This window comes from Somniosus microcephalus, chromosome 1 (genome assembly GCF_052327205.1).
Source record: "Somniosus microcephalus isolate GS21.2 chromosome 1, FLI_Smic_1.0, whole genome shotgun sequence".
Lineage (NCBI taxonomy): Eukaryota > Metazoa > Chordata > Chondrichthyes > Squaliformes > Somniosidae > Somniosus > Somniosus microcephalus.
This window is the reverse complement of record NC_140987.1, coordinates 385,374,704-385,396,502: the sequence shown is the minus strand read 5'-3', so window position 1 is coordinate 385,396,502 and position 21,799 is coordinate 385,374,704. Positions and strand designations below refer to the sequence as shown.

The 21,799-nt window shown below is 42.3% G+C and overlaps 1 protein-coding gene across 10 annotated transcripts in view; it reads left to right on the top strand.

The window, feature by feature from the left end:
• Positions 1-21,799, top strand: part of LOC147125071 (ecto-NOX disulfide-thiol exchanger 2-like) — a 361,733-nt gene that overhangs the window by 292,178 nt on the left and 47,756 nt on the right. For all 10 annotated transcript variants that reach the window (XM_085996910.1, XM_085996960.1, XM_085996945.1 and 7 more), the window contains 4 exons: positions 7,422-7,655; positions 9,095-9,307; positions 13,704-13,810; positions 15,812-15,926. In XM_085996910.1, coding sequence (XP_085853036.1) covers positions 7,422-7,655; positions 9,095-9,307; positions 13,704-13,810; positions 15,812-15,926 — 669 coding nt within the window. The remainder of the gene's footprint in view (positions 1-7,421; positions 7,656-9,094; positions 9,308-13,703; positions 13,811-15,811; positions 15,927-21,799) is intronic.

Below are 21,799 nucleotides of genomic sequence, written 5' to 3'. Positions count from 1 at the left end.
CCCTCCTACGCAGTGCTACTCCAGTGGCTGCAGCATGGCTGGTGGAATGCTGTTGACTATCAGTGGAAGAGATTGCAGATGGAGGATGACCTCGAGTAGCTCTGAGCCGAGAAGGCCTGGCTTTGGACTGCACCATCTCTGCATGGGTGGCAGCAGTATGGGCTTTTTGGCTGACCAGCAACAGCAAGGGCACTGCCGGAGTGGCAGGGGTGAGAGGATGAATGCTGTCTTCCTGAGAGAGGACAGCAGGTTCATGCTCCATGGAGTCACTGCCACTTCCCCATGACGGTGCCTCAGCAATCCTAATCTGTTGGAGGACAGATTGATGGACTGCAGTGACACCCTGCAAGCCCCTTTGCACACTGTAGTCCACAGCCATGATGACAGAAGTCTGAGCTTCCACTGCTGCATTCAGACATTGGGCGGCTGCTGCTTGTGCTGCAATGGAAGCTGCGACATTGGCCATCAGATGCTGCATCATGGTTGGGTCCACAAGTGTGTGAACAGAGTTGGCCACCACTTCCATGCTGGAAAGGATGAGCTCCAAGCTCTGCACAAAGCCCTGTGCCAAGTTGGCGTTGGACTCCTTGATATTGACCGCAGGCTTTCTGGCAGGCTTCCCAATGCACTAAGCTTTTTGTTGTGCATATCCATCAGCGTTCTTTTGTAGGCCACCCATCGAAGTACTCATCTGAGTCCTTTGTAACAGAACCTGTCTGTGACCTTGCCTTCTGGTGAGCTGGCACCTGCGCTATCCTTGCCCTCTGCCCTGGCTACAGCTCACTCGTGCCCGGTGTCTCGCCACATGCAGATCCTGCCTTTAATCTATCCTCTAAGATATTCGCAGTGTCAGTATCTGAGCTCATGGCTGCAAGTGTGAAATCAAGTGACTGTGTTGTGTCTTCGTCATCACTCTCTTCTTGGTGTTACTCCACTTGCTGGCCAGGTTGCACTACTTTGGTATCTGAAAGGAAAAAGGCACAAGGGTAAGGTTGTGGTGTGGTGGGGGGGGAGAGTAAGGGATGTATGCTTACACCATCTGCAGCTTGTAAATCAGAAGAGTGTGGAATGAGGGGGAAGTGGGATGTGAGAAGGAGGATTCAGTATGAGGATGCCATCATCTTCAATGGTTTCAGCCCCGCTGCTGCCCACAGCCTCAGCAGTGGCTATCTCAATAATGGCCTGCACTGTCTCCCCCATGGGGGTTAGGATATAGAAACATAGAAGATAGGGGCAGGAGTAGGCCATTCGGCCCCTCGAGCCTGCTCTGCCATTCAATGCAATCATGGCTGATCATCCAAGTTCAGTACCCGGTCCCTGCTTTCTCCCCATACCCCTTGATCCCTTTAGCCTTAAGAAATATATCCAACTCCTTCTTGAATATATTTAATGAATTGGCCTCTACCTCCTTCTGTGGTAGAGAATTCCACAGGTTCACCACTCTCTGGGTGAAGAAATTCCTCCTCATCTCTGTCCTAAATGGCTTACCCCTTATCTTTAGACTGTGACCCCTGGTTCTGGACTCCCCCGCCATTGGGAACATCCTTCCTGCATCTAGTCTGTCTAGTCCTGTTAGAATTTTATAAGTTTCAATGAGATCCCCTCTCATTCTTCTAAACTCCAGTGAATATAAGCTCAATCGACCCAATCTCTCCTCATACGTCATTCCCGCCATCCCAGGTATCAGTCTGGTGAATCTTCGCTGCACACCTTCCATGGCAAGAACATCCTTCCTCAGATAAGGCGACCAAAACTGCACACAATACTCAAGATGTGGTCTCACCAAGGCCCTGTACAACTGCAGCAAGACATCCTTGCTCCTGTACTCAAATCTTCTCGCTATGAAGGCCAACATACCATGTGAGTGATGGGGGTGTGGTGATTTGAGCACTGGCTGAGGCTACCTGTGCAGTTGGTAGGACATGGCATTTGAAGATATAATCACTGACCTTGACCACTCGTGAGCTTATTGAACTTCTTGCAGCACTACATCTAGGTCTTCGGAGCTTGACTCATGGCATTGACCTCCACAGCTACCTGCTCCCACTGCCTTTTGACCGTGTGTCTGGAGGGCCCTGTTCCCCGCTACAGATACAAGACATCTCTTCCTTTCCACTTCCTCCACAAGACCTCCAGTGCTGTGTCTGAAAACCTTGGAGTCCGCTCTCTTCTCCTGTTGTGCCATTCCTCACTCTTTGCCAGGTCAGAATCTCTTAAGCCATGACTCCCAACACCTGCTCCAGCCACAATGCACCTCCCCATTAAGAGGTGCAGGCCAACTTTAAGCAGTGCAAGCTGGTTTTAAGTGGTGCTAGTCTCTCACGATATTTGCCCTTTGCTGATGCATCCAGCCAATGAACAGCACAGTTTGCGTTGGCTGGACGCAGAGATCATTTCAATGAACAGGTAGCACGAAGTTTGTGTGCTGCCTTCAGTGCAATCAATGGGCGCGTTGTAATCGCGCATCGCAATCCCTGCGCCCGTTTTCGGGGCTATCCAATTTAGCCCCCACTGTTTTAAATATATATTTGCAACAAAGAACTATGATTAACTAAAATCTTTGGTATTTTTTCTGTCTATTTCGTTTGAGGTTTTTTCCTAATACTGATAAACAGGTGACTAGACCTGGAGTCTAATCACCACTTCAGGTATCTGAATTAACATCAATAGATACAGTCAATCAGCTTCATGATCTGACTAATTTCAACTGTGTAAGTTGATTGTCTAACAATGCTGTTGAACTTGCTCACTGCTCCAAAAAAATTTCCAATGATGGCATCAATAATCACTATTTAAAGAAAAATATTCCAGAAAGATAGAATCAGACAGGAAAAAAATTCTTAACTTTAAAAAAAAAAAGTTGATATGGTTTTCCATTGTTGAAGTAGAGTACTTTCTGTAGTCTTTCAACATCCATAGATCAATTATAGTTTTCTCAGTTCCTATGTTCGAGCGGTGGTGTGTATAAAAGGTGAGCCTGAGCGCGGGTAGGCCTCAGAGCGGCAGCGGCGGGAACTCGAGCGGTGATGAGTATAAAAGGTGAGCCTGAGCGCGGGTAGGCCTCAGAGCGGCAGCGGCGGGAACTCGAGCGGTGGTGAGTATAAAAGGTGAGCCCGAGCGCGGGTAGGCGTACTAATCTCCAATCTCAGGGAGGGAGAGAAGTAAAAAGTAATCGAGGGGTGACGTCACCACAAAGCAGGTAAGTGATTGGTTGGGAGTATTTCTCTCTTTTTTAAAACTTTAACTCTGTGGTTTATAGTTTTTAAAGTCTCTGTGGTGTAGCGGGATAGTTTGTGAACCAGGGCCCTTAAATATATCATTTAAAAAAAATAATAAATTTAATTAATTACATAGAATGGGAGAGCAGGTGATGTGTTACTGCTGCAATATGTGGGAGCTGGTGGACACCATTGATGTTCATGGTGATCACAACTGCAGTAAGTGTTCGCTGCTCGAGGAACTCCGGTTCCGTGTTGATGAGCTGGAGTCCGAGCTTTAAACACTGCGACACATCAGGGAGGGGGAGAGTTACCTGGACTCTGTGTTCCAGGAAGTAGTCACACCAATTAGATTAACTAATTCAGATGTAGTCCGTGGTCAGGGACAGGAGGGTGTGATTATGAGTGAGGCAGGTACGGGGATCCAGGAGGTAGTGTTGGAGGAGCCGCAGCCCTTGCGCTTCTCCAACAGGTTCGAGGCTCTTACTCCCTGTGGGGGCAGGAGCAGGGACTGCAGGGAGGATGAGCAACCTGGCCACAGCACCGTGGAATGAGGGGCCATTCAAGTGGGGGGAGTAAAAAGAAATGTTGTAGTGGTAGGGGATAGTATCATTAGGGGGATAGATAGGGTTCTTTGCAGCCGAGAGTGAGAGTCCCGAAGGCTGTGTTGCCTGCCCGGTGCCAGGGTTAAGGACATCTCCTCTGGGCTGGAGAGAAACTTGCAGTGGGAGGGGGAGGATCCAGTTGTTGTGGTCTATGTTGGTACCAATGACATAGATAGGACAAGGAAAGAGGCTCTGCTGAGGGAGTATGAGCAGCTAGGGGCCAAATTAAAAAGCAGAACCACAAGGGTAATAATCTCTGGATTATTACCTGAGCCACGTGCAAATTTGGCTAGGGTAAATAAAATCAGAGAGTTAAATGCGTGGCTCAAAGACTGGTGTGGGAGAAATGGGTTTTGCTTCTTGGGACACTGGCACCAGTACTGGGACAGGAGAGAGCTGTTCCGTTGGGACGGACTTCACTTGGCCAGTGCTGGGACGAGAATCCTGGCGAATTGAATAACTAGGGCTGTAGAGAGGGCTTTAAACTAATTAGTGGGGGGGAGGTTTCAAGAGAGCAAAAAATAAAAATGTCAGCGGAGAAGGCAATAGAGCAAGGTAGCAGTGGGGGAATTAAAAACCAGAGCGTGTCAGGAAGGGACAGAATATATAAAGGTAAAGTAGTAAAGGGGGTAAAAGCAGGAATAAATTGTCACAAAACATATTTAAAAGTTCTTTATCTGAATGCACGCAGCATTTGTAACAAAATAGACGAGTTCACGGTACAAATAACTACACATGGGTATGATCTGGTGGCCATTACAGAAACATGGCTGCAAGGTGACCATGACTGGGAACTAAACATCCAGAGGTATTTGACAATTAGGAAGGACAGACAGGAAGGAAAGGGAGGTGGGGTGGCTATGTTAATAAAGGATGGAATCACTGCAATAGTGAGAAATGATATTGGGTCAAAGGATCAGGATAGTGAAACAGTTTGGGTGGAGATAAGGAATAATAAGGGGAAAAAGTCACTAGTGGGCGTAGCCTATAGGCCTCCTAACAGTTGCAACTCTGTTGGTCGGAGTATAAATCAGGAAATAGTTGGGGCTTGTAATAAGGGAACAGCTATAATCACGGAGGATTTTAACTTTCATATTGACTGGACAAGTCAAATTGGGCAGGGCAGCCTTGAGGAAGAGTTCATAGAGTGCATTAGGGATGGGTTCCTTGAGCAGTATGTTACTGAACCAACCAGGGGGCAGGCAATCTTAGATCTGGTCCTGTATAATGAGACAGGATTAATAAAAAATGTCCTAGTAAAGGATCCCCTTGGAACGAGTGACCATAACATGGTTGAATTCCAAATTCAGTTGGAGGGTGAGAGAGTTGGATCTCAAACCAGCGTACTAAGCTTAAATAAAGGAGACTATGAAGGTATGAGAGCAGAGTTGACTAAAGTGGACTGGGAAAATAGATTGAAGTGTAAGACGGTACATGGGCAGTGGTGTACATTCAAGGAGATATTTCACAACTTTCAAGAAAAATATATTCCACTGAGGAATCCATGGCTAAGTAAAGTAATAAAGGATAGTATCCGACTGAAAACAATGGCATATAAAGTAGCCAAATTTAGTGGGAGGATAGAAGATTGGGAAGCATTTAAAAGCCATCAAAGAATAACTAAAAGATTAATTAAGAAAGGGAAGATAGATTATGAAAGTAAACTAGCAAAAAATATAAAAACAGATAGCAAGAGTTTCTACAGTTATATAAAAAGAAAAAGGGTGGCTAAAGTGAATGTTGGTCCCTTAGAGGACGAGACCGGGAAATTAGTGGTGGGGAACATGGAGATGGCAAAAACGCTGAACAAATATTTTGTATCAGTCTTTACAGTAGAGGACACTAAAAATATCCCAACACTAGACAAACAGGGGGCTATAGGGGGGGAGGAGCTAAACACGATTAAAATCACTAAGGAGGTGGTACTTGGTAAGATAATGGGACTAAAGGCGGATAAATCCCCTGGACCTGATGGCTTACATCCTAGGGTCTTGAGAGAAGTAGCGGTAAGGATTGTGGATGCATTAATGGTAATTTTCCAAAACTCCCTGGATTCAGGAAAGGTCCCAGCAGGTTGGAAAACTGCTAATGTAACGTCCTTATTTAAAAAGGGAAGCAGACAAAAGGCTGGAAACTATAGACCAGTTAGCCTAACATCTGTGGTTGGTAAAATGTTGGAGTCCATTATTAAGGAAGCAGTAACAAGACATTTGGATAAGCATAATTTAATCGGACAGAGTCAGCATGGTTTTATGAAGGGGAAGTCATGTTTGACAAATTTGCTCAAATTCTTTGAGGACGTAACAAACGGTGGATAAAGGGGAACCAGTGGATGTGGTGTATTTGGACTTCCAAAAGGCATTTGACAAGGTGCCACACAAAAGATTACTGCACAAGATAAAAAATCATGGGATTGGGGGTAATATACTGGCATGGGTGGAAGATTGGCTATCTAACAGAAAACAGAGAGTTGGGATAAATGGTTCATTCTCGGGTTGGCAATCAGTGACTAGTGGTGTTCCGCAGGGGTCCGTGCTGGGACCCCAACTCTTTACAATCTATATTAACGATTTGGAGGAAGGGACCGAGTGCAACGTATCCAAGTTTGCCGACGATACAAAGATGGGAGGGAAAGCAGTGAGTGAGGAGGACATAAAAAACCTGCAAAAGGACATAGACAGGCTAAGTGAGTGGGCAGAGATTTGGCAGATGCAATATAATGTTGGAAAGTGTGAGGTTATGCACTTTGGCAGAAAAAATCAAAGAGCAAGTTATTATCTAAATGGAGAGAAACTGCAAAGTGCTACAGTACAAAGGGATCTGGGGGTCCTGGTGCATGAAACACAGAAGGTTAGTATGCAGGTACAGCAGGTGATCAGGAAGGCCAATGGAATCTTGGCTTTTATTGCAAGGGGGATGGAGTATAAAAGCAGGCAAGTCTTGCTTCAGTTATACAGGGTATTGGTGAGGCCACACCTGGAATACTGCATACAGTTTTAGTTTCCATATTTAAGAAAAGATATACAGTACTTGCTCTCGAGGCAGTTCAGAGAAGGTTCACTCGGTTGATTCCGGAGATGAGGGGGTTGACTTATGAGGAAAGTTTGAGTAGGTTGGGCCTTTACTCATTGGAATTCAGAAGAATGAGAGGCGATCTTAACGAAACATGTAAGATTGTGAGGGGGCTTGATCGGGTGGATGCAGTGAGGGTGTTTCCACTGATGGGTGAGACTAGAACTAGGGGGCATAATCTTAGAATAAGGGGCTGCCCTTTCAAAACTGAGATGAGGAGAAACTTCTTCACTCAGGGTAGTAAATCTATGGAATTTGCTACCTCAGAGAGCTGTGGAAGCTGCAACATTAAATAAATTTAAAACGGAGATAGACATTTTCCTAGCTGATAAGGGAATTAGGGGTTATGGGGAGCGGGCAGGGAAGTGGACGTGAGTCTAGGTTCAGATCAGCCATGATCCTATTGAATGGCGGAGCAGGCCCGAGGGGCCGTATGGCCTACTCCTGCTCCTACTTCTTATGTTATGTTATGCATTTCCATGTCATGATATATGTGAGTTTTTTTTATACTTTTGGGCCTCAACAGGTTATCGAATAAGAATAGGCTCCAGTACAGATAAGAAGGACACAGGCCGCCTGCATGTTGACTTTGCTCAAGCTAGGGATGACCTTTATGAATGGGAGTGTAAACAGCGTATGATGGCAAGAGCGGAACGCCATCGACGAAGAGTGGAAGAAGATAGATTTCGACTACCTTCACCTCCACCAATAGTGCATTATTCAGAACATGAAAGTGCTGCACTGTCTGAAAAACTTAGAGGTAATTTAAAAGTTCTGCACCATAAGTCTTTTGTCCTTAGTTTAAACCTTTTGAGAGCAACATTTTATTAGTGCTTCCAAAATAGGGTCTTTTTCACACCCACCTATATATAAAAATTTTGTACCTAACAAATGCCTGTTACACTTTTTTTCGCACATGCCAGCCAACAATAATAAATTAAAACAGAACAATGTTAAAAGGAAAGTGTTAGAAAAGAGATGTATAATCAGTCATTTTCTGCTGTTTTTTCCACTCCCGACGACCTGGCCTTTCTTCACGAGCATGAGCCAGGGATCTACAAGCTGCTGCCGATCTACAGAAACCTCCCACTAACGAGCCTTAATTTGTTTTGGGATGTGCCTATTTCAACAATTTCCCCACGGGGGAAATACCAAAACAGTAGCCTTAAAAGGACATTCTATGGCCATCTTGGCAGCTAACAACAAGCCCATTGCAACAAAGGCCTCAGCAGCAAAAAATCTCTGGAGCAGCAAACCCAGCACCTTCAGATCTAACGGTAATGAGGGATTACAGAAAAATAATAAATAGCATTTGGCCTACATAATGCCTGCTTAAATTGAGAAATTGTCAATTTAAAGCAGGTATTAATTATGATTGAGACCAGAACAAGGGTAGGTGAAGCACCACTGGAAGCATCAGAAGCTTAAATCTCAGTAGAAGGATTAGACTTGTATTGTAGAATAGGAGATGGAATACCTGCTGGGAACAATCATTTAACCTTAGTTGAGGGAGATAACCATGATAGCAAGTTAGAGTGCAGCAACCTCTGCATTTGGAATACTGGATGGCTTTGATACAAGAGACATCTGTATGAAAGGTGCAGATCTCTTGTGACTGACTGGCCAAAGCACTCCCAAGACCAAAGAGATATACAGCAGTGTAGTGGTTATGGCATTGGACTAGCAATCCCATGAGTTTGAATCTGACCGTGGCAAGTTGTGACATTGAACTCAATAAATCAGGTTATTTCAAGGCTGACACCAGAACAACATATTACCATGAAAACAGTACTGTAGATTGTTTACAAGGCCAACTGGTTCACTAATATCGTTCAGGGAAGGGTACCTGCCAATCCTACTCGGTTTGGCCTACACATGACTCCAATTCCACACAACGTGGTTGACTGGCATATCAAGCCATTCAGTTATAACAGTAACTGCTGCGAATCAGAAAGAGAGTCCATCCACACCTTCTCAGAGCAACGAAGGATGCAGCCTTGCCAGTGTTGTCCACATCCTGAGAAAAAATGTTCAAAAAAAAAAAAAAAAATTGTTCTAAAATATTCAAACACCCAGTCAGTTGCAGGACAGAGAGCAACTGGCATGCAAGTATTCTGTTTAGATTGCTTTTGAACAGTTCAATCTGGTTTCTTCCTTTTCTTTGGCTTGCATTTGACTATATCAATCTCTTTCTTGCAGATGATGCAAAATTCTCTGAAGCTGTTCAGATCCTTTACACCTGGCTGGAACGAGGTGAAGTGAACCGTCGATCAGCAAACATCTTCTACTCCATGATCCAGTCAGCTAACAGCCACATTCGAAGGCTGATGAATGAAAAAGTTCTACATGAAAAAGAAATGGAGGAAGCCAAAGAGAAGTTTAAGCATGCTCTCTCAGGGATTGTAGTTCAGTGTGAGTAATAACTTAATTCTTCAACACTTGCAAAGTAGAAAGCACTAGTACTTTCCACCTTTTAACACTCTATTTTCTTTTTGCTCCATTAAATTAAATATCCACCTTTATTTCTATAGCAAGAAAAGTATGACCAAAACATGAGGTACACCTCATAAAACATATGTAATAATGCATGTACTGCATTCAGATCTAGACATAAAACAGAAATTAGATGAGTGGCTCAGCAGTTGTTATCTCCACATACCCTTGAATTGAATTGCCATAATGCTGACTCCAGACACACCAATCACCCACTTAGTGCATGCTTACAAAGATGCCTTAAAAACAAAAGATACAGAGTAATTTGGAAATATGACGCAAGCAATCCCTCTTTGTATTCCTGCTCCCTTCTTCATGCACTACAGCCAAAGATGTCACTCATGTATCATGCTCCAGGTACCAAAACATTCTTGCGTTGGCAACTGGGGCATGTGCAAAATCAACCTGCTATACGCACTGTGTGGGGAAATCATATATCAAAACCCACGCAAGGCCTTTCTTCCTCTTTCATGCAGCTTCTAAATACATAAGGGGTTGGTTTAGGAGGGAAAACAGTGCAACACTGTCCATTATTAGGCAATCTATCATACAGAAACTATATTAATCATATAGTTCCTCCGTACATACGATTAGTTCTGAAAGCGTACCTCTGTTTTCTTTTCACTAGCAACAGTTTACACTGTTGTTAAATTACAGGAAATTTACAGTCACTATGTCTAATTGGTCTTTTCACATCTAATTATGTACTCTTTATAATCTTTTGATGAGGTTCAGCAAAAGTTTAGTTTTTGAAGTTCATCTTTAAGTTTACTTTGTCAAGTTTTCCAATTCCACAAACATGCTATTGGGTTTCAGTTGCTAGTTGGGCATGATTTGTGGCACTTTGAGCATCCCCACCTTTCTTAATGATGATATCCACGTTTATGATTTGCATATCTTGCTATGGTTCCTTCCCAGTGACTGATGTTCACACATTGGGTTAGCATTTCCTATCAACACATAATTTCCAAAATTCTGCACCATGTACCAAGCTCAAATATACTGGAAAGCAATGCTCCAAATTCATACAACTTACTCAATATTCAGCACAGAGATCTCGAATGCCAATATATCTATGAAGAACAACTCCAACTCAGCAAGTTAGGAAAATTCTAACAAATAGAATATCAAAAGTTGAGTCAAGCCCTCATTGACTTAGTAGGATGGGGAGAAGTTGTCTAGGTTCTTATGGGCTGCCACAACTTCCTGTAGCTTAAGCCAACTGCTTAAGCTCCTTAACATCAGCATTTGGACATCATTATTGCCTGCAGACATGAAAGCAAAAATAACTAAGTTACCTAATTGCAGCTTTATAATACAGTGTAGGGTACAGTCTTGTGTCTTCCAGTAGTCAATGCATAAGAACAGTGGGAAATTAAAAATGGCAGGAAATAAATAAAATAAGTATATGTAGCATTGCACCTTGAGCGTTATTTGTGGGTAGAGCAGGCAACTTGGAGTTAACAAGTTCAGAGCAACCAGATTAGACAGTATATTGTGAAGAAATCTCTAACAGCTACTCTATTAATGGTGGTAAACTTAAGTGACATGAACAACTAAAAGAAACTTAAAATAAAATAGCCTTAATTGTTAGCCTACTGCAGGCATGCAACACTTTTTTAAGAGTTAATAAATTATTCAGCTGATTATATATTGTATCTTATGCCACCCAATGCTAGTCAGTGAATTGGAATACTGCGTATTAACTGTCATCAGTAAGAGGCAAATTAAACTTGGTTCACAAACATTCAGGACCAATTCTGAGACCTGCTAATTGTAATAAGTGCATCTGCATAACACCCTATGCTTTAATTAGATAATAGCACAATACAGAAGTGAACAACTGTTACAATCAATGAGTTGTAAATAGGGAAGTGGAGATTTGTTACTTTATAGGGAAATAAATAGTTTTAAGTACAGTACTGTGTAAGGCAACAGTGTTCCAAATGCTGTTTTGGCTATAGAACAATGATAGGGTTTGCAAAGTGACAATCAATATTGAACAGGCTGTAAACAGTTCTGTCAAATCTATGTTAAGTGGTTTCCCATATCATTTATTTCTCTTTCACAACTCCACTTGGTTTTAAATGTAAGACCTGTTTAGTTCCAAATTTAAATCAGTTCACTCAAATTTTTGTGTCATAACTCTACAGAAATTTTGGATGTTTTTGGAGGTAACAATTGTAATCTCCACCCCTCCCGGTTTTAGGTTCCTCCGTGGTATGTATATTTTCTCACCCAAGAGAATAGTCATCCCACTTCTCCCATACTATTGTGAATGCCAATTTGCAATCTGCTGGTAAAAAAATAAATGAGAACAGTTCAATATGAATTCTGTCCCTTCCCGTGGTGAAGAACTAAATATGCAGACAATCTAAAACATAGGAATTCTGCAATGGTGGAATTCTCCCCATTAAAATAATACATGCAGTTTGTCATTACTTGTAATTTTTATTAATTTCAGGGCACCAATTAGTATCTGACCTACAACTAATAATTAATTGTACTAATCTCAGTAGGTAGGGTGAAGTTGTTGTTTACATGTTTACCTGTACTGAAGTCATATTTAAGATCAGTTAAATTTACAGTGGAGTTAGGATTGGGATCCTTGTGAAAGACCATTTGATTTAGCAACATAGAAAGTATATGACCAGAAAAGATTCAGGAATCCATCTGGCTGCTCCCTAAATCAAACGTCCTTCAATTGCTCACTCACTGAAATACCTGTCCAATTCTTCCTTAATGATTTTTTCCACATACTCTGCCTCCACTTCTGCCTTCTTTGACAAATCTTATCTGTCTATGCTTCTTCTCTCTTCTAAGCTTGAGCTGTGCCTCCAGGTAATAAACTTTGTGGCAATCTCAAATGTATTATTGGATTCATTTTATATTTATATATATATGAGAATCTTGAATAATATTTCCCTTAAGCCGCCTTCTAGAGAAAGCAATCATGGGCTCTTCAATTTCTCCTAACTGCTAAAATGCCTCAAGTTAGGTTCCCTTTCCAACAGTGTCTACCATGCCTGAATATCCTTGCTTAGTATGGTGACATGATACTCCAGGTATGGCCATACCAGTGCCTTGTACAGACTCATTATCACCTCTTGGGATTTGTGCTCCCTCTCTCTGGGTATATATCCCAAGATCCAGTTAGCTTTGCTTTGGAAATTAGAGGGAACTTGGCCATTCTTGGGCAGCTCCTTGGAACCATTCAATAGCAGCATTGGTACCGGGGGTTAGGAGCAGCTTTTCTTCCCACCCTCTTTGCCATGCATGACTTGGGGAGCTAAAGAGAAAGAGAGAATATAAAATGTGTACTTTTATATTTTTTTCAAACAAAATAAATACACACAGATTAAATGCAGATGTTTCCAGTTGGACCTCAAACCTCTCTTTACAGATCCCTCCATGTCCTCACTACTCCCCACACCACTGCGGTCCTACGCTCCAGCCTGTGCTCTTCATTCCTCCGGCTCTGGCCTACTGAGCACCCCACCACTCCCCCTCCATTCAGTCATTGGCGACAGAGAGTTCATCCTTCTTGGCCCACCTCCCTGAAACCCTCCCGAAACCTCTTTGACATGCTACTTCGCCCCTTGCTTTTAAAAGTCATCTCAAAAATCTATCATCTTACCCATACATTTGGTTATCTTTTCTCATTTTCTACTACCAATACTACTACTCAATGTGTGTTTCTGTTCTGGGAAACTCATTATGATTTCTACAAAAAAAGTCCTGAAATGCAAGTTGTTGGATCTAAGCACAAGTTTTAGTTGCTGATTAAGTAGAAAAATATATACAGTAAAAAGACCAGCTGCTTTTGTTAACTAAAGTTACAACAATGTTGTGATCATTCACAATGTGGTTATGAGCAATGATTCCAACTGGTGTCATTCTATTTAAATAGACATGTTCTCCTTCTGTCACGCTTGTTTTAAAATTTATGTTAGCCAGCAGTCACAGAAAGATCCATGCTATGTCTCCTGTGGAATAATTTAAACACCTCCAGAGGCGGGACTCTTGAAAGAGGAAATGTATAGGTTTGATTCTTTTTAATATCTAATTTGTTTAGGAATGGAAAAAAATACATATGTAGTTATAAAAAATGGGCAATGAACCTGAGGAAGGTACACGCCTACAAAACCGTGCAAAGTAAGTACAAGTTGGGGTCACTTTACACTGATCACAGAACTGCACTGACCACGGTAGCCTGCTTGCCTGCCTGACTCCCTTCCTCTTTTACTTCTCTACTCCTCACTAAATGCCTGGTGGGACCATAAACTGGGTTATTTGACTCCCTTGTTCACCAAAGTTGAGCAGATTGTCTCCGTTTTCCACTCTTCCTCCAAGCAAAAGGCGTGGGACCATTTCTCAAAAGCTCAGCGCAAGAATCTGCATATGTGGCGAAAACAAGCAGAGGTTAGTAATTTTTTCGTTCTCTTAATTTGTTTTGTGTACATACAATTTCAGCAGAATATCAATGAAAATACTTACAAGCAGTTAAAAGCGAATCTGGCATTTATGTGGGGGTGGTGGGTTTGGTAAAAAGTTTTTTGCTTATCCAAGTAAGAAATGTCGATGCTGGGGAATGGAAAACTTTTTCCAATTTTATTACGCAATGGTAACCGAGTACTCCAAGATCAGTTATAGCATGGCTAATGCAGAGTAAATACCTTTTACTCTTGCTCCAACAATTTCCCCTACCTTAGAACAGGATTGCCTATTGTGAATCTCCTTTTGCCTGTACCCACCATCTTCTTGGCCTTTCTAAATGAGGTTGCCAGTTTCGTATTTAATAGTCAGTTTATGCTGTTGGCTCGTGACCTCTAGAAACAGCATTGAAAGTGGCCAAATATTTGGCACAAGAGGCCCTTGCAGTCAGCAAAGAGAGGAGAGCTACATCTCCTCAATATAAACTGGACTCAATCCTCTGTTCCAAAGGTGAAGGCCAGTGTGCTAACTTACTGTGCGACCACGCCTCCAAAATACTTTTTATTTTTTAAATTGGTGATCTCATTTGGAATAGCATAAGACCCTAGAAAAAAATGTGTATCAAATGTAATTCCAAAACTAAATCACCTAGTTTTATATACAGTCACATTGAATTAAAAATACACTATGTTCAGGAGGATTATAACAGTTAAGGTAAGTTACTTCGGACTATTTACCAGATATCATAATGATAGACCCACAATAAGTGTTTGGAGATGGTATAGTATATATTCACAGGCATTCTTTGTCATATTTCTTATTCAGCAATACCTACCTTTACTTGTCCGTGTTATCTCCATAAACTCAGTAAAGTAGGTGCACCCTCATCTATGAGAACATTTAATTGTCAATTAATTAATACCATCGTAGTCATCTCTTCCCATCTGCGCTAGAAAATTGGTGAGTACAAATTGAACTAATTTCTCAAGGAATTCAAATACAGAGTTTATGGTGCATAAAACTGGCCATATTGTTTTAAAGTAAGGTGTGCTTCATTCCACTCAATTCTGGGGCTATTATCTTGTGTTCCTCTAAAATGACCTGTACTCCAAAGGTAAGCTCATTTTCAATAACATTTACATCTGCAGTAGCTGAAATGCATCTTTAGGAAGATAAAGTGTGTGCTAAGTTTCTAGATCAAAGGAATTTACGGTAAGCAGATTGTCGGCCCGCCCATACGGAGTGAAGCACAACTACTGAAGGGCTGCACACCAATAACATTTATACTTAAAACTAGAGTAATGGAGAGGACAAAGCAAAGCTGAGTTTGTGCTCCTTTAGGAGCAGAAAGAGGAGCGAGTTTGAACAACTGCTCAATGTGGATTATCACATCTCATTCGAAAGTAGAAAAGAACAGTTTCTTAATGGTTTGTTCTATTTACTCTACTTTTTAAACGGTATTAATTATATCATAGATTCTAAGAGTCTTATACCTGTTTCTTTAGGGAGACTGAAGTTTCCCAATCTTTAAAATATAATGCTCACTTTGTCTAGAAGTATTATGCAATCACTGTGCCATTAAACCCATAGAATTTTGAATGACCTAAACCATTTTTATCTAATTGTTTTTCTGTTAACTAATTTAAAAATCATACACGTCTACCTTTTTAAATGACATTTTTAACATTACAATGTGATCGTATGAACATTTAGGGTTTGTGTTACAGCTGTCACTTTTTTAATCATTTTTCTTACATGTTCACAAATTTAACTTTGTACATTTTCCAGATTTGAAATGTAATTTGCATATATTTTCCAAAGTAGCAAATGTTTTGAAAATTGGTCCCTTAGTTCTCATGGAAATCTCTGAGCTTTACAGCAAACGTGAAAAGAAGCAGATGGCAGGTATATGTCAGTGGTGTAACAGCCAGTTCTGCTTGTGGAGTGCTCCTTGTGAAATCAATCAAAAGCTTCTGTCCCCATCCTCAGGAAATTCGGAACATCCATAATGATGAGCTTATGGGTATTAGGCGTGAAGAAGAAATGGAGATGTCTGACGATGATATGGAAGAAATGCCAGAGAACAGACTAACAGATGAATCAGGTATGAGGTGCTGAGATAACGTAAACCTTCCAAAATGTATTGTAGTTCAATTTCTTTTTTAAATTGAACCATTGTGTGGGCAGAACAGTCGTGCCTTAACTTTAAGATCTTGAAAAGCACTCATCACCTTTAACATAGTAAAACGTCCCAAAGCGCTTCACAGGAATGTAGTCAGACAAAAATTGACACCGAGCCAAAGATGGAGATATTAGGACAGGTGACCAAAAGCTTGGTTAAATGAGTAGGTTTTAAGGAGTGTCTTAAAGGAGGCCAGAGAGGTTTAGGGAGGGAATTTCAGAACTTGGTCCCTATATTGGGATAAAAGGGGCAGTAGTAGCATGGATACAAAATTGGCTAAGCGATAGAAAACGGAGTTGTGATGAATGGATGTTTTTCGGACTGGAGGGAGGTATACAATGGAGATTCAGTACTAGGACCACTGCTGTTTTTGAGGTATATTAATGACTTGGACTTGGGAGCAATGTTACTTCTGAGCTGCACAGCTCTCTGCCAGTCCGGGACTAGTTTTTTCAATGTTAAATTTCTGTGAAGGGACCGCACACCCAACAAAAAAATTAGGGAGAACATTGCTTGGGTGTACAGGGCACAATTTTGAAATTTGCAGTTGACATGAAACTTGGAAGCGTAGTAAACAGTGAGGAAGATGGTAATAGACTTTAAGAGGACATAAGACAGGCAGGTGGAATGAGCGGACAAGTGGCAGATGAAATTTAACGCAGAAAAGTGTGAGGATATATTTTGTTAGGAAGAATGAGGAGAGATGATACAAGCTGAATGGTACAATTTTAATGGGGGTGCAAGAAGAGAGAGACCTGGGTGTGGTTGTAGCAGGACAGGTTAACAAAGTAATTAATAAAGCATATGGGATCCTGGGCTTTATAAATAGAGGCAGAGAGTACAAAAGCCAGGATGTCATGCTAAACCTATATAGAACACTAGTTCGGCCCTAGCTGGAGTATTTGGACTTCCAAAAGGCATTTGACAAGGTTCCACACAAAAGATTACTGATCAAGATAGGAAATCACGGGATTGGGGGTAATATACTGGCATGGGTGGAAGATTGGCTATCTAACAGAAAACAAAGAGTTGGGATAAATGGTTCATTCTCGGGCTGGCAATCAGTGACTAGTGGTGTTCCGCAGGGGTCAGTGCTGGGACCCCAACTCTTTACAATCTATATTAACGATTTGGAGGAAGGGACCGAGTGCAACATATCCAAGTTTGCCGACGATACAAAGATGGGAGGGAAAGCAATGAGTGAGGAGGACATAAAAAACCTGCAAAAGGACATAGACAGGCTAAGTGAGTGGGCAGAGATTTGGCAGATGCAATATAATGTTGGAAAGTGTGAGGTTATGCACTTTGGCAGAAAAAATCAAAGAGCAAGTTATTATCTAAATGGAGAGAAACTGCAAAGTGCTACAGTACAAAGGGATCTGGGGGTCCTGGTGCATGAAACACAAAAAGTTAGTATGCAGGTGCAGCAGGTGATCAGGAAGGCCAATGGAATCTTGGCTTTTATTGCAAGGGGGATGGCGTATAAAAACAGGGAAGTCTTGCTGCAGTTATACAGGGTATTGGTGAGGTCACACCTGGAATACTGCGTGCAGTTTTGGTTTCCATATTTAAGAAAAGATATACTTGCTCTCGAGGCGGTTCAGAGAAGGTTCACTCGGTTGATTCCGGAGATGAGGGGGTTGACGTATGAGGAAAGGTTGAGTAGGTTGGGACTCTACTCATTGGAGTTCAGAAGAATGAGAGGCGATCTTATCGAAACATATAAGATTGTGAGGGGGCTTGATCGGGTGGATGCGGGGAGGATGTTTCCACTGATGGGTGAGACTAGAACTAGGGGGCATAATCTAATAAGGGGCTGCCCTTTCAAAACTGAGATGAGGAGAAACTTCTTCACTCAGAGGGTAGTAAATCTATGGAATTTGCTACCCCAGAGAGCTGTGGAAGCTGTAACATTAAATAAATTTAAAATGGAGATAGACAGTTTCCTAGCAGATAAGGGAATTAGGGGTTACGGGGAGAGGGCAGGGAAGTGGACGTGAGTCTAGATTCGGATCAGCCATGATCCTATTGAATGGTGGAGCAGGCCCGAGGGGCCGTATGGCCTACTCCTGCTCCTACTTCTTATGTTCTTATTGAGTCAAATTCTGGGCACCACAATTTAGGATGGACATGAAGGCTTGGGAGAGGGAACAGAAGAGATTTTCTAGAATGGTTCCAGGGATGAGGAATTACAGTTACGTGGATAGACTAGAAAAGCTGGGGCTGTTCTCCTTAGGACAGAGAAGACAAAGAGGAGATTTGATAGAGGTGTTTAAAATCATGAAGGGTCTAGATCAGCGGTTCCCAACCTGTGGTCCACGGACCACCAGTGGTCTGCGAGGGTACTGCAGGTGGCCCGTGAGAAAAAAATTATGATAATGTAATAATATAATCACATGCACCTCGTATGTATCATGTTCGATACACATTGTGGTCCGCAAAAGCTTTTGATGACGATGTAGTGGTCCGCATAAAGGAAAAGGTTGGGAACCGCTGGCCTAGATAGAGTAAATAAAGAGAAACTGTTTTGAGTGGCTGAAGGGTCGATAACCAGAGGGCACAGATTTAAGGTGATTGGCAAAAGAACCAGAGGTGACATGAGGGAAAATCTTTTTTACGCAACGAATGGTTAGGATTTGGAATGTACTGCTTGATAGAGTGGTGGATACGGATTCAATAGTAGCCTTCAAAAGGGAATTGGATAAATACTTGTAGGAGAAAAAATTGCAGTAATAAGGTGTGAAAGCGGGGGAATGGGACTAACTGGATTACTCTTCGAAAGAGCCAGCGCAGACTCGATGGGCCGAATGGTCTCCTTCTGTGATGTACTATTCTATGATTCTGTGGCTGAAGGTACAGCCATTCAAAAAATATTCCGATGCTTACAGTAATTGCACTATTTGTCATCTTTAATTTCCCTGTAAAATAAATTTATTGAAAGGCCTTGGACTATTGCACTTGGAAGAGATAACTTGTGTCAGTTTGGCTCAGTTGATAGCACTCTGACCTCTCAGTTAGAAGATTGTGGGTTCAAGTCCCATTCGTATGATTTAGGTGGTGATTGAAGATCCCATTGCACAATTCTCTGTGTTGTAGCCAGCATTATTTCCTCAATCATCACCATAGAAAGTTACAGCACAGAAGGTGGCCATTTCGGCCCATCGTGTCCGCGCCGGCCAACAAAGCTATCCAGCCTAATCCCACTTCCCAGCTCTTGGTCTGTAGCCCTGCAGGTTAGAGCATCCCAAGTGCACATCCAAGTACTTTTTAAATGTGGTTAGAGTTCCTGCCTCCAGCACCCTTTCAGGCAGTGAGTTCCAGACCCCCATAACCCTCTGGGTGAAGAAATTTCCCCTCAAATCCCCTCTAAACCTTCCACCAATTACTTTAAATCTGTGCCCCTGGTTTTTGAACCCTCTGCTAAGGGAAATAGGTCCTTTCTATCCACTTTATCTATGCCCCTCATAATTTTATACACCTCAATAAGGTCTCCCCTCAGCCTCTTCTGTTCCAAGGAAAACAGACCTAGCCTATCCAGTCTTTCCTCATAGCTAAGATTCTCTACTCCCGGCAACATTCTTGTAAATCTCCTCTGTACCCTCTCTAGTGCATTCACATCTTTCCTGTAATGTAGTGACCAGAACTGCACGCAGTACTCTAGCTGAGGCCTAACTGGTGTTTTATACAGTTGAAGCATAACCCCCCCTGCTCTTGTATTCTATGCCATGGTTAATAAAGGCAAGCATTCCGTATGCCTTCTTAACCACCTTATCTACTTGGCCTGCTACCTTCAGGGATCTGTGGACATGCACTCCAAGGTCCCTCTGTTCCTCTACACTGCTCAGTGTCCTACCATTTAATGTGTATTCCCTTTCCTTGTTAGCCCTCCCCAAATTCAGTACCTCACACTTCTCCGGATTGAATTCCATTTGCCACTGTTCTGCCCACCTGACCAATTTATTGACATCTTCCTGCAGTCTACAGCTTCCTTCTTCAGTATCAACCACACAGCCGATTTTAGTATAATCTGCAAACTTCTTAATCATACCCCCTATATTCAAGTCTAGATCCATTGATATATGTCACAAAAAGCAAGGAACCAAGCAAAAAGCAGCAGAACCCCACTGGAAACAGCCTTCCAATCACAAAAACACCCATCAACCATTACCCTCTGCTTTCTGTCTCAGAGACAGTTTTGAATCCAACTTGACACTTTGCCCTGGATGCCATGGGCTTTTAACTTCGTGACCAGTCTGCCATGTGGAGCCTTATCAAAAGCCTTGCTAAAGTCCATATAAACTACATCAAACGCACTACCCTCATCTACCCTCCTTATTACCACCTCAAAAAATTCAGTCAAGTTTGTCAGACACGACTTTCCCTTAACACATCCGTGCTGACTATCCTTGATTAATCCGTGTCTTTCTAAATGAAAATTTATCTTGTCCTTCAGAATTCTTTCCAATAATTTACCCACCACCGAGGTTAGGCTGACTGGCCTGTAATTACTCGGTCTATCCTTTTCTCCCTCTTTAAACAAGGGTACCACATTAGCAGTCCTCCGGCACCACACCTGAAGCCAGAGAGGATTGAAAAATTATGGTCAGGGCCTCTACTATTTCCTCTTTTGCTTTGCTTAACAGCCTGGGATACATTTCATCCGGGCCTGGGGATTTATCCACTTTTAAAGCTGCTAAACTCCTTAATACTTCCTCTCTCACTATGTTTATTTCATCTAATATTTCATACTCCTTCCCCCCTGATAGCAATGTCTGCTTCGCCCCTCTCCTTTGTGAAAACAGACGCAAAGTATTCATTAAGAACTATACCGACATCTCCTGCCTCCACATACAGATTACCCTCATACTCTCTAATAGGCCCTACCCTTTCTTTAGTTATCCTCTTACTCTCAACATATCCAAGTTTGCCGACAATACAAAGATGGGAGGGAAAGCAGTGAGTGAGGAGGACATTAAAAACCTGCAAAAGGACATAGACAGGCTAAGTGAGTGGGCAGAAATTTGGCAGATGGAATATAATGTTGGAAAGTGTGAGGTTATGCACTTTGGCAGAAAAAATCAAAGAGCAAGTTATTATCTAAATGGAGAGAAACTGCAAAATGCTACAGTACAGAGGGATCTGGGGGTCCTGGTGCATGAAACACAGAAGGTTAGTATGCAGGTACAGCAGGTGATCGGGAAGGCCAGTGGAATCTTGGCTTTTATTGCAAGGGGGGTGGAGTATAAAAGCAGGGAAGTCTTGTTTCAGTTATACAGGGTACTGGTGAGGCCACACCTGGAATACTGCGTGCAGTTTTGGTTTCCATATTTAAGAAAAGATATACTTGCTCTCGAGGCAGTTCAGAGAAGGTTCACTCGGTTGATTCTGGAGATGAGGGGGTTGACTTATGAGGAAAGGTTGAGTAGGTTGGGCCTCTACTCATTGGAATTCAGAAGAATGAGAGGCGATCTTATCAAAACATATAAGATTGTGAGGGGGCTTGATCGGATGGATGCGGGGAGGATGTTTCCACTGATGGGTGAGACTAGAACTAGGGGGCATAATCTTAGAATAAGGGGCTGCCCTTTCAAAACTGAGATGAGGAGAAACTTCTTCACTCAGAGGGTAGTAAATCTATGGAATTTGCTACCTCAGAGAGCTGTGGAAGCTGTAACATTAAATAAATTTAAAACGGAGATAGACAGTTTCCTAGGAAGTGGACGTGAGTCTAGGTTCGGATCAGCCATGATCCTATTGAATGGCAGAGCAGGCCCGAGGGGCCGTGTGGCCTACTC